General features: G+C 37.7%; 1 protein-coding gene across 1 annotated transcript; it reads left to right on the top strand.

Moving 5' to 3' along the window:
• The first annotated feature begins 1,222 nt into the window (after nt 1-1,222).
• LOC147556217 (inositol phosphorylceramide glucuronosyltransferase 1-like) lies at nt 1,223-12,575 on the top strand. The gene is made up of 10 exons (XM_086664035.1): nt 1,223-2,297; nt 2,436-2,556; nt 2,686-2,871; nt 3,406-3,569; nt 10,358-10,465; nt 10,770-10,907; nt 10,991-11,113; nt 11,418-11,703; nt 11,802-11,925; nt 12,238-12,575. Exons 1-10 carry the CDS (start codon nt 2,058-2,060, stop codon nt 12,377-12,379), a joined length of 1,632 nt encoding a protein of 543 aa, XP_086520161.1. The 5' UTR covers nt 1,223-2,057; the 3' UTR covers nt 12,380-12,575.
• Nucleotides 12,576-13,614: the final 1,039 nt, after the last annotated feature.

Here is a 13,614-nt window from a genome sequence, read left to right as displayed (position 1 = left end):
GATTAGAGACTTGTCCACGAATGAAAAACTAGATGATACTAACTATGACATCTGGCATAGGAAGATTCAATATCTCCTTAATGAACGCGAGGTCTTAGACAACTTATCCATTGTTATGGTTGAACCTAAGGATACTGAAAGTGATCGATATAAGCAAGAATTAACAGCATACCAAGAATGGTCCAAAAATGATCGTTCGGCGCGCTATACTATGTTGTACTGCATGCACAACGATCTGATTGGAGAATTGTCTCACAGCTAAGGACACATGGGATAAGCTTGAGGTCAAGTTCGGTCAAACATCTGCTACCAGGCTTCGTGCCTTGACTTTGAAATGGATGAGATACACATGAGTGCTATGATTTATGACCTGAAAGCTGCTAGGCGAGAAGTTGACGATGAGGAACAGGTTCTCAATGTGATCCGTTCACTTCCTGATGAAAGTTCTGGCGGTAAAATCCGCCATTGTTATTGTTGCAGAGAAAAGTATTAGTGGTGGGATGGAGAAAGAAGGTGCTGGAAATCATAGCTTGAAAGCTTGAGGCTCAAATTTAGTGGCGGATCTTAACTACTCTTCCTGAACAAATTCTGGTTCCTTATCATTTACGTGACAGAACAGAAGTTACAAGCTGAACGGTCGACGTGTTTGAATTTTTTTTTCTCCTTTTTTAGGTGTGGTATTGAGGCCCCCCAAGCCCTTAGCCTTAACCATATTGTCACCATTTTTGCCCCTCTGAGTCCAAGACCACATGTAAGGAGTTTTATTCTTGGTGAAGGGTTCACGAGCTCACCTACAGGGACTCGACACTTCTTAAGTTTGAGCATACATCTTTAGCTCAGGCTCCGAACACTCCTGAGAATAACACGAACTATGATCACAATCCTCCACCATCAGCCAAGAGTCGTCCTCAACTCTGATCTCACGTGTGACGCACCAAAACTTACCAATCAAGGATATTGTTCCCTCTTTTGCCACCCCGCACCCAAAATCCACAAGTATGAAATTTTGTTCTTGCCGAAATCTCCACGAGCCCACCCAAAAGTCTTATGTACTTGCTTAGCTTCAGCATACACCTATAAACCAATTTCCAAGTACTCTCGTGAGTAATGTGAGACTATCACAGATATTGTCCGCACTTCAAACACCCAGGGCCAAACCTACATATACGTGATTTTGTTCTTGGCGAAGGCTCTAAAAACTCATCCAAAAGGCCTTTCCACTAACTAAGTTTGAGCCGTCCTCGACTCTGCTACCACATATAACGTCGTCGAATAGAGAATCGTCGATTTTTATTAAGGATTAAGATTTCACCATCGAGAATTAGAAGAGAAAAAAGTAAAAGATCGCCTAATAGAATAGAGAAGAAAGGGTAGTGCTTCTTTTGATTTTGAGAGTTATATATCCTAGCCTAATCTAATCTAATCTAATCTAATCTAATCTAGCACTACCATCTTAACCGAAACATCTCTGATAGTTCATATTCATTCGAACTTATGAACAGGTGTAATGGACGGGTAAACGAACACCCTAAACGAATTGACTTGGACGGTACACCGGGTAGACCCCCTTGTCCGTATCCATCCACTGAAAATCTACCCGGGGCGGGTGTGGACCGGTTCGGTCACCAGGGCGGACGTAAGCGGGTGCGGGACGGCAGGGCAAAATCCAACCCCAACGCTACACACACGTGACACACATATGAACGCTACGCACCTCGCGCATGATTACCTAGAATATTTCCAGGGTGGCCGCCATGGCGTCCAATCTGAATTCCAGATAGATTCAAACTTCAAACAATAACTAGAAGAAGAAATCAAAAGGAAAGAAGAAACATCTTTCAACATTTTCATACGCTTTTTAGGGTTTCACATAATTAACTCAATAGAGTTTCCACTCAAGAAAACAAAAAACTCAGTTAGAGCTTCTCGTTAAAACATCTCTTTTCAAATTCTCATGTCTAATCAGTACAATTTTGAGTTCAGTTCAGATTCAAACTTCAATCGTCATCATTTATAGATCTTCAAGAGTTGAATTTGAGTGGTCTTTTTTAATTAAGATGATGAGGATTTCGAAATTACTCGGTTTTTTAGTGATTCTTTCATCTTTATTTCATACTGTGATTCCTGCTAGAGTTTCTGGATCTAAATCAGAAGCTTATGCCACTCTTCTTTATGGAGATGAATTCTTACTTGGTGTTCGTGTTCTTGGGAAATCTATAAGAGATACTGGATCAAAGAAAGATATGGTTGTTCTTGTCTCTGATGGCGTTTCAGATTACGCTAAGAATCTCCTCAAGGTATGTATCTATTTTCAAAATGAAAAATTAGGGTTTCCTTTTAAGTTCAGTTCTTCTTACTAATGGAATTAGTTCTTCTTTTACTGGTCTTAGTTTTTTTGTATTGCTTTTGAGGTTTAGTTCTGAAATTTTTGGTAGGCTGATGGTTGGATTGTGGAGCTTATAAGCTTATTAGCTAACCCAAATCAAGTCAGACCTAAGAGATTTTGGGGAGTTTACACAAAGTTAAAGATATTTAACATGACAAAGTATAGCAAAGGTAATTCATTTTGCTTAAATACGGTGAAATATCTTCATCTATGGTATAGTTTTGATCTTTATTTGCGATTTAAGTTTTTCGGGTACTTGGGTAAATTTTGTAATACCAACTGTGTATTGCTATGTGCAGTTGTGTATCTTGATGCTGATACTATTGTGGTAAAGAGTATTGAGGATCTATTCAAATGTAAGAAGTTCTGTGCAAACTTAAAGCATTCGGAGAGGATGAATTCAGGAGTCATGGTTGTGGAACCATCTGAAACTATTTTCAATGATATGATGAGCAAAGTGACCACATTGCCTTCTTATACTGGAGGTTAGCTTTTTTTCGCCTTCACTTCCATTTTCTCGCGGTTTCAACTAGAACTCTAATTCGATTAACGGCACACGTACATTAGCACACAATGAATGATATTCCTCTGCTAGGGGTACTGATCAAAGCTCATAAATTGTAGCATAGTTCTCTACTTCCTCTTTTGTTCTATAACTATAACGTGATAGTAGAAAAATGATTTTTTTTTTTTTTTTTATGTTCTTTTGGTGAAAAAGGAAGGAGTAAAGTTTGATCAATCCTGCTTTTAGAGTCCGGAAAGGAAAACTTAAGTATTTTAATGAACCAGCGTAAGTACAACAGAAGTGAAGGCAGAGAAAGTTTCCCAAGATTTAGACCCAAATACATCCTTGAAACGTTTAGCGCCTCTACAGGAAAGATGCGATCCTGAAATTTGTACTTGCATCTTCAATCGATGTCCAAAAGTAGTATTGAGCATTAGTACCCATTTAGGTTCTCTTACAAGTTGTCTTATCTTCAGTTTTTTTCTTAGTATCTCTCCTCCTATAATCTTAACAGGAGATCAGGGTTTTTTGAATTCTTATTTTGCCGGATTTGCAAATGCACATGTTTTTGAGCCAAACTTATCACCGGAAGCGATGAATTCTAGGCCAGAACCTGAAATGGAAAGATTGTCTACTTTATATAATGCAGATGTTGGTCTCTACATGCTGGCCAACAAGGTATGAGCTTTTCACGAGAAATTACTAATTACATTTTAAATTTTGCATTGTCTCCATTCCCCTCTTAATGCACTGATGAGTAGAAACTGTTAACGTGCTTTATAAAAGATGCTTGGTGAAGCATTATCCCGTATATAATTCTGTAAGTACTTAATAAGATTCTGATACTTCTAAATGGGAGAAAATGTGTGCTACGTTATATTGGTTCCCTTCTTAGCTATAGCTTTGACGCTGTATGCTTGTATGCTATATCAACGTATCCATATCCTAAGTGTAGACATAAATCAGCGCAGGAAATTAAGTCTGCAAAATATGAATTTTCATTTATATAATTGGCCCTGCTCTAGGGGGGATCTGTTAAAAATATAGTATTAAAAAACCAAATAATAAAAGCAGAATTTAATTGAGCAATAAACAGTAAGTTTAAGTAAAATCACTTATCTTTTTGTAGAGCTTAATTAAGTAGTAATCGAACCAATCAGAGAGAATAAACCTGCAAATAGACGGTAGAATAGTAATGGTGAAACAGAGGTACAAGTTTTACTCGCTTTCCCGAAGACTTTAAACGCCCCTGCTACCGTAGAGTTTGGTATTGCTTTTGCAGTACTAGATAGTAGTCCCCTAGGATTCAACTATTCCTATGAGAGATTGAAGAAGCAAACTTCAATTTCTGATCTCCTGATCTTGACAGAACTTAAAGGCAGAGAGAAGAGTAAAAACAGAGAGAGAGATGGAAGACGAATTGTTTCTGTGTGTTATATTCCTTCTGGGAGTTCATCCCTATTTATAGAGTACGAAACCAGATCAGTTGACGTTAGGTTGTTTTGATCCAACGGTGGAGAATAGGTAGCCAGTACACACGTACTTGGACTGATTCCACTAGCCAGTAGTGAAAGAACAAGTCAGAGAAAAATAAGGCATTGGACTCTTTCCACTAGCCAGTAGTGGGAGGAAAACGTCAGAGAAAAATAAGGCGTAAAGCATTTCTCTGGTAGACTAAGATCGAGTCCGAGTTCCGGGTCGGGTCGGTGACCCGACCCGCGAGGGTGTGAAAGAGATAAATGTTGGTGTGGCTAAGGTAAGGGTGCCTCTAAAAAGTGATGGGTCTCTCCTCCGGAGAGCACTATTGTAACCCCAAGGGCCACACCCCTTACACCCAACTTTCTCCTTATAAACACAAGCTTGTTTTTCTCTTTGAAAGATGTGGGGCAAAGCTTTTAGTTTGAAAGTTTCCATTTCCCTATTAGTAAGGATGATAAAAGTGTTATCTACTTTATTCTACAAGTGTTGTGAGTGCAAAGGGTATTTTGTTTGTTTGTGGGTGAAAGTAGTTTATTCCAAAAGTAAGCTCACTTTAGCTCAAATAAAAGTAGTTGTTATATTTTATTCAAACATTACTACTAACATCCCCCACATGAATAAAATTTGAAGTGCTGAATAGAAGAGAAGAGTGCGAGGCTTTGTGTATCAGCGAAGGTGTCGTTATGACTTGAACCTTTGCTTTGTGATGGTTCGTTGGGACTACTAGTCGTTCAGTGAACATGATGTTCTTGAACTGAACTTCTGTTTTGTAGACTTGGTCAACAAACCTCACACACAAGTCCTCTGATTTCTGTCAAGATCATTCGGTTGTGCTCGTTATCGGCCATGAGCATATCCTAGTATTCATGAGTGCTCTAGAGAATAGCCCAATTCTCATAGGAAGTGGCCCCACTTCCACACTCATATAGGTGAGTCCATCAAGGGTGTCCTGTTCCACCCCACTTGGTATACCCAAGCTATAGATCTTATCCCCCACATTGAACAGGTACACTCTCTTTGCCATAGGGATGGGTAGGAGTTTTCTCCCTTGAGTGTTTACAAGCTATCATCTACAACTTAGTTGTCCCGTTGAACCAAGGTCATGGGATCTCCAATTCCAGGGTTGGGTGTCCGTCATAGATGATTTACTCTGATATGGGCTTTAGCCCCATCCCCCTCGACGTTACATTTATAACATCTCTTGATAATCCTTTCGTCAAAGGATCTGCCAAGTTTTCCTTAAATCTCACAAAATCTATGAAAATTACTCCATTAGCCAATAATTGCTTAGTCGAGTTATGCCTTCGGCGAATATGTCTAGACTTTCCGTTGTAGATGTTGTTTTTAGCTTTAGCTATTGCAGCTGTGGAGTCACAGTGAATCAGAATTGAAGGCATTGGTTTAGGCCAAATTGGAATATCATCCAAGAAGCTTCGTATCCATTCAGCTTCTTCAACGGCTTTATCAAGTGCGATGAATTCTGATTCCATAGTTGATCTTGCTATGCAGGTTTGCTTGGATGATTTCCAAGCAACTGCAACTCCTGCTAGTGTAAAAACAAACCCACTCGTGGATTTGGATTCTTCTGAGTCTGAAATCCAGTTTGCATCTGTGTATCCTTCTAGAACCCCCCGACTAAACATCCTAGACCCAATCTTGCTCACGTGGTCGAAACAGAGAACTTTTGTGCAATGGTCACTGAGACTAACTTAGTAACCAACACTAAGGATTGGTGGTTCGATATAGGAGCCACTAAACACATATGCTCAGAGAAGTCACAATTTTCCTCATATAACCCAGTAAAAACAGGAGAACAACTGTATATGAGTAACAACTCTTCATCCACAATTGTAGGAAAAGGAAAGATTGTTCTGAATATGACTCTGGAAAGACCATGACACTGAATGATGTACTTCAGGTTCCTGAAATAAGGAAGAATTTAATCTCTGTTTCGGTACTGAACAAGAAAGGGTTCAAGATAGTAATTGAAAGTGACGAAGTTATTCTGTCCAAAGGGGGGGGGGGGGGGGGGGGGTCTATGTGGGGAAAGGGTATTGTACTGAGAGCATATTTAAGTTAAACGTTGTTTCTGATTCTGAATTGAATAAAGTATTTTCTTCTGCTTACTCGGTTATGCATATTACTTTTTGCAATCTAAATGTTTGGCATGGTAGGTTAGGACATCTTAGTTGTTCCACTATAGAACGCCTTATGAAACAAGGTTATATTCCAACCACTAAACAAGGAAAAGAAGACAAATGTGAAATTTGTGTAGAGACAAAACTTAAAAAGAAACCTTTTAAAACAGTAGAAAGAACAACTAATCAACCGTTAGAACTAGTTCACTCTGATCTAGGAGACCTAAAAGCAACTCCTTCGAGAGGAGGCAAACGCTTCTACATAACTTTTATTGACGATCACTCTAAATTTTGTAACATCTACCTTCTAAATAGCAAAGATGAAGCCTTAGATAGTTTTAAAACCTACAAACTAGAAGTACAACTAAATAAAAAGATAAAAATCCTTATATCAGATAGAGGGGGAGAATACGTAGGAGATCTCTTCACTCAATTCTGTAGGAATCACGACATAATACATCAAACAACTCCGCCTTACTCACCTCAATCCAATGGGGTAGAAGAAAGGAAAAACAGAACGTTAAAAGAAATGATGAACTCTATGCTAGTAAGCTCAGGATTACCTTTTAACTTGTGGGGGGAGGTTATTTTGTCTGCTTGTTATGTTCTTAACAGAGTACCCTCTAAAACACAAGATAAAACTCCATATGAACTATGGAAGGGTAGAAAGCCTAGCTTTAAACACTTAAAAGTGTGGGGGTGTCTGCCAAAGGTTGCAATACCTTACCCAAAAGATCTAAGATAGGACCTAAAACTATAGATTGTGTATTCATAGGGTATGCACAGAACAGTAGTGCCTATCGCTTTCTAGTGATAAACTCTCCCGTTGATAGCATAAACTCAAACACGATTCTAGAATCAAGAGATGCTGAGTTCTTTGAAAACACTTTCCCTAGAAAGAGTGAGATTCTGAAATAGAAAGACCCTGAGTCTAGTCGACCTTCCACTAGCTCTGAAACTCCACTCTAAGATGATGAACCTAGAAGGAGTAAGAGAGCTAGGACAGAACATAGTTTCGGTCCTGACTTCCTCACTTACCTGACTGAAGATGAACCCCTAACATACAGTCAGGCAATGACTTCTCTAGATGCACCATTCTCGAAAGAAGCGGTAGTAAGTGAGATGGACTCCATAATACAAAACAACACCTGGAAACTCGTTGATTTACGTCCAGGTTCTAAAACCATAGGAAGTAAATGGATTTTTAAAAGGAAACGAAAACTAGATGGCACAATAGAAAAGTACAAAACTAGGTTAGTAGCCATAGGGTTCAGACAGACAGAAGGACGTGACTTTTTTGACACTTATTCTCCTGTCACAAGGATCACTTCGATTAGAATTCTAATAGCAATCGCAACAATCTACAACCTAGAGATACATCAAATGGATGTAAAAACTGCTTCTCTTCTATTCAACTCTTCAAATTTTATTCATGTGGGGGATTGTTAGTAGTAGTGTTTGAACAAAATATACAACTACTTTTATTTGAGCTAAAGTGAGCTTACTTTTGGAATAAACTACTTTCACCCACAAACAAACAAAATACGCTTTGCACTCACAACACTTGTAGAATAAAGTAGAGAACACTTTTATCATCCTTACTAATAGGGAAATGGAAACTTTCAAACTAAAAGCTTTGTCCCACATCTTTCAAAGAGAAAAACAAGCTTGTGTTTATGAGGAGAAAGTTGGGTGTAGGGGTGTGGCCCCTTGGGGGTTACAATAGTGGTCTCCAGAGGAAAGACCCATCACTTTTTAGAGGCATCCTTACCTTAGGCACACCAACATTTATCTCTTTCACACCCTCGCGGCTCGGGTCACCGACCCGGAACCCGGAACCCGGAACCCGAAACCCGGACTCGGTCTAGGTCTAGGTCTAGGTCTCGGTCTCGGTCTCGGTCTTGGTCTACCAGAGAAATGCCTTACGCCTTATTTTTCTCTGACGTTTTCCTCCCACTACTGACTAGTGGAAAGAGTCCAGTGCCTTATTTTTCTCTGACTTCTTCTTCCACTACTGGCTAGTGGAATCAATCCAAGTACGTGTGTACTGGCTACCTATTCTCCACCGTTGGATCAAAACAACCTAACATCATCTAATCTGGTTTCGTACTCTATAAATAGGGATGAACTCCCAGAAGGAATATAACACACAGAAACAATTCGTCTTCCATCTCTCTCTCAGTTTTTACTCTTCTCTCAGCCTTTAAGTTCTGTCAAGATCAGGAAGAAATTGGAGTTCGCTTCTTCAATCTCTGATAGGAATAGTTGAATCCTAGGGGACTACGTTCAAATACTGCAAAAGCAATACCAAATTATACGGTAGCAGGGGCGTTTAAAGTCTTCAGGAAAACGAGTAAAACTTGTGCCTCTGTTCCACCATTACTGTTCTACCGTCTATTTGCAGGTTCATTCTCACTAATTGGTTTGATTACTACTTAATTAAGCTCTGCAAAAAGATAAGTGATTTTACTTAAACTTACTATTTATTGCTCAACTAAATTTTGCTTTTATTATTTGATTTTTTAATATTATATTTTTAACAATCTGAAGACTTTATTGGCCTACATAAAGGAAAAAGTAAAATAATGAAGATTCAAAAAAAATTAAATGAAGACTGGCAAGCGCAGAAGAAACTGAATAACAAATATATATAAATATCCAATTTAACTAGATTTACAAAATTAACGTTACAAATCTGTCAATTCATGTAACTGACTAAAAAACAAACTAACATTAAGTCCCACTAACAAATTAGCAAGATTTAAACATTGAACAAAATAATAAGTTAGCAATCTAAAAAATTCGGCTTAAATGTGGGAATTTACACTCAATTTTATACTTCAAAAACAGCCAACTTATGGACTTATCCGGTAACTTATAGGTGCCGAGATGTCAAGCCAATATGTGAATCCCTTCAAATGCAAAAAAATCAAGGAAAAAGAGCTGGACATTAGATAAACCAAAAGCTTGGCAATGTTTTCAGTGTAATTTCCTTGAGCATTCTTCCTAGCTTTGACATCCCGAGAGATGTGGTCCCTCAGAGTTGGTGGGGATGTACGTACATCCAGCTTATACACGCACTTCATAATCAAAATACTGAAGCAATATGGTGGCAGCAATGTTGGACACGTTTAACTCGAATAATCCAATGAAATCTGAACTCTGAAGCAAAAGCCGTTGCGTTAGGCCTTAAGATGGCAAAACATAGCAAAAAGTAACATTATTATTGAATGAGATGCGTTCAGAATAATAAAGGTATGTGAATCGGAATTAGTAAGAGTGGAAGATAAGGAACATAATGGCAGGGATTCATGAAGAAGTGGGTTCGTTCGAGAATATCAATTTTAAACTCATTGTCTGTGAAAGCAACTCTGTGGCTCATCAACTAGCCAACTTTGGTTTTTCAAATAATGCAACTCAAACTTGGGAAGGGAATCATCCCCCACCTTGTATTGGTATAGCTGTCCAAAAAGATAGACTATCTATTGTTAACCTAATGATGAATGAATAAACTAATAGGCTAAGTCTTATTTTACCAAAAAAAAAAAGAAATACTGTGTTACGGATTAGAAAAGCTTTGCTAGTGCATGTCTATAGAACTAAACATATTAAAGGATAACATGCCGGCCAGATAATAAATACTATAGTGTTGATAGTTTGGCATTAACTGATTAAAGTACATGCATTCTAATTTATGTTGATAATCTTGCACAGTTGCACTTATTAGATTTGAACTAGTAAACAGGATTACCTCATCTAGCATACGGTTTCGCGCATTGAGTTGCAATTGATTTGCACCAAGTGATTTGTGGAATTTTCATCTTCTAATAGTTCATAATATATATGCAGTGGATGGTAGATGAGAAAGAACTTCGGGTTATTCACTACACACTTGGCCCCCTTAAACCCTGGGATTGGTGGACATCCTGGCTGTTAAAACCTGTTGATGTCTGGCAGGTAAATTGCTTATCCAACTTTGTTGTTCTGCACATTTATGGTGAGATTTAGGAGGCATCAGGTGTACTTTATAGTTATGTCTAAATTAATTGTTGAAATGGACACGATGTTGTGGTGAATTTGTTGTGATAGTTGTTCAGAACATATGTGCGAAGCAAATGGTTCTATTTACCATGCAGATAGTAAATAGCTGAGGCCTCAAGTATACCCGCCCACATATGGATGAAAATGGAAGAGTATGTTAGATGGATATATTTATATTTTAAAGCTACTCTTACACCTTTCACGTATTCCCGTGCTGCAGAATGTTCGGGAGAAGCTCGAGGAATCACTTCCAGGAACAGGAGGGGGCAAGCACCCTAGTGATGAGCTTGTTGTCAAATTATTGTACCTGCTTCCATTAATTGCTCTTCTTCTCTGTAACTATCAGTCCTTTTTTCAGGTTGCTCTTGAATTGCCCTGTTCTTTAAAACATGAAAAAAATGTGAATACTTGGTTTAGCTTAAACCTTTTTCATTTTTGCAGATGCAAAAGGATTTCTTTGGTGCATTATTAAGAAACTCCCTTGGTGATAATATTAGACATATCTACTATAAACTCCGTTTTGCTGGAGTTTCTTTATCATCTGTAATTATTTCTAATGAACAGGTAACTCTTTCTAGTCAAATAGGATGTACAATACGAATGACTAAGATAGAGTGAGTGATCAAATCAACACCTACGTTTTGTTGTTTATAACACGATCACGTGCAAATATGATGACATTCCACGTTTTGGCGACTCTATATAAACTATGTGGGGGAGTCTCTTATTATAATTGAACTTAACAATTCAATCAATATATTTAGGTCATTGTATGTCAGTGCAAGAAGTTACATTCTTAATCATTTAAGCATTAAATAGTTCCTCATCTATATTCTATTGAAACTCTTGTTTTTGTGATATTCGCCAGAGCTCTAATGGTTCGAAGTCCAAAGTACCTGCTTATTTGGGTGGACTGTCTATTTTTGTTTGCTTCATGGCTGCTGTAGTGTCCCTTGCACTTGCATTTGCAGTTGTTCCTCGGCAAGTGATGCCATGGACAGGTTTAATCCTGGTGTACGAGTGGACATTCACGATCTTCTTTATAACATTTGGAGGGTATCTCCATTTAATTTATAAATTGGGGAAGGCGAAAACAAACCAAGCAGGATCATTTTCTACAGACTCTGAATCTGCTGGTTACGATTCTGGAAAAGGTATTAAAATTTATATTTATGAATTTGTAGAGGAATGCATGCTCTAAATCCATATTCTATCTTACATATGATATAATCTGTTCTTATTCATGGTACAGGTCATCAACGACATATTTCTGCTTGTGATGTCGCCTCGTGGTATTATGGGTTAGGGATGACGTTCTTGGCTGTTGTCGCCCCTTCATTACCGTGCCTATTTGGAATAACTGCACTTTTCCCGAGGTACTTCTTCACCTTCAGTTCCTTCAACATTCATCATAATATTCTTCTCTTCCTTGAGATGATTTCCTTGACCTGATACCAACTCGATGCAAACCTGTTAGGGAAGGTTCGTCGGAGGTTTACTCAAACGAAATACGATAACATTTCTCATCTAATTTTTGTTTTAAACTACTAAAGTCAAACCAAACAGAACCAAAATTAGTTTAATCAATAATACAAAAAAATAAATTCGACAAGAAAAGCTATGAATGATTAACCATGAGTGTGTTTTTTCTGCTTTATATTGTTTTGAAGACTTACGAGTTTTTGCAGATTGGGGTTGATGGTTGTTGGAGGTATAGTGTTGGCATCTTTTATGACATATGCATCGGAGCACTTAGCTATTAGGGCATATCTAAAGGGTCGTGAAGATCAGGATACTCACCGGACAAGAAACTTTTGTTTATTATGTTGACTGGCGCCGTAACAAGCTGAAAGATACTTCTTTGTCATCTTTCCACTTTTTCTTGTAAAAAATGTTGCAGGTGATTTCTTGTATTCTGAATAGCATTAAGGTTAGTGTTGATCTTGTAATTTATCTGCCATTCTTTCACAGTTTGTGTATATTTCACCTTGTTGATCCGTTATCTCAATTCTTCATGTTTTTTTTTATAATCCGTAGTTGCCGATCAGTCTTTTTGATTTGCAAAATCCTCTAGAACTCAAAAACATCTGTCCTTCAGTCCTCAGGGCTTCTTAATCTGGACTTGTGCTCAGAAAGATATTTGGTAGCAACAATGATATTTTGCCCGCCAATATTATGTCTGATTCCTGACTACGGTGTGTGGCCAGATAGGATTTAGAGAGGGAAAACGTTTTACTTTGCCGGATAGGATTTAGAGAGGGAAAGCGTTTTACTTTGCCGGATAGAATTTAGAGAGGGAAAGCGTTTTACCTTGTCTCTTTAAATATTGTCCCAGCTATGCGTTGGGTAGTTGAGTGATTTTGCAAAATTTGAAGTTGTGTTTTTCTTTTTCTCATATTGTTCTGACTTGGTTTGTCTAAATATGAAGGGCCTGTTAATTTTCACTATTATATGACAATTGGAGAAATAATTAAAATAGTCGACACAGAAATTTAACGAAGTTCAGTTAGATATTTCCCCTTAAATCTCGACTTACATCAATGAAGAAACCAATATGAACTTATTAATGATCACGACACTCGTAGATTTGATTTGTTACATTCATCAGATATAGTTTTTTTTTTTTTTTTTTTTTTTTTTGAGAACCATTCGTCAGATATAGTTGATCCAACTCATATTTATAAAGTAAATTAGGGTGTGCTAGTTTCATAAGTTTTTTTTTTTTTGATGAAAGTAGACTATATCGAACTTAGATAATAACAAGAGATATCCTAATGATGCTCAATTTTCATCTATCTCGAACTTTTATTGATCTTGTTCCATCTCGTTACTGACATATCTCATTATCCCCCCACCCCCAAGCAAGTCGGAGTGCAAAAATTTTGAAGTGTCCGACTTGAAGGAAAATAAAATTCAACTTGAACTAAATTAAATCGACTTCTACCATTTAGAAAAGCGAGTTGACTTGAAAAGAGGGACCCGACTCTTGCAAATCGTCAATTTTGATTGCTTAGTGAATATGATTGAAACAATGATTAAATCACAACAATTTTATTTAGAAAAAA

The sequence above is a fragment of the Eschscholzia californica genome, unplaced genomic scaffold (genome assembly GCF_041429995.1).
Source record: "Eschscholzia californica isolate CP2 unplaced genomic scaffold, dmEscCali1.0.p SCAF_2, whole genome shotgun sequence".
NCBI lineage: Eukaryota > Viridiplantae > Streptophyta > Magnoliopsida > Ranunculales > Papaveraceae > Eschscholzia > Eschscholzia californica.
This window is presented reverse-complemented; position numbering and strand designations above follow the sequence as displayed.

What these genes read in the sequence shown, in the direction of transcription:
- LOC147556217 (XM_086664035.1), top strand. Translation starts at nt 2,058, where the DNA reads ATGATGAGGATTTCGAAATTACTCGGTTTTTTAGTGATTCTTTCATCT. An exon ending in TAATTATTTCTAATGAACAG is followed by an intron (nt 11,114 to 11,417) that starts GTAACTCTTTCT and finishes GATATTCGCCAG; the next exon opens with AGCTCTAATGGTTCGAAGTC. An exon ending in TGGTTACGATTCTGGAAAAG is followed by an intron (nt 11,704 to 11,801) that starts GTATTAAAATTT and finishes TTCATGGTACAG; the next exon opens with GTCATCAACGACATATTTCT.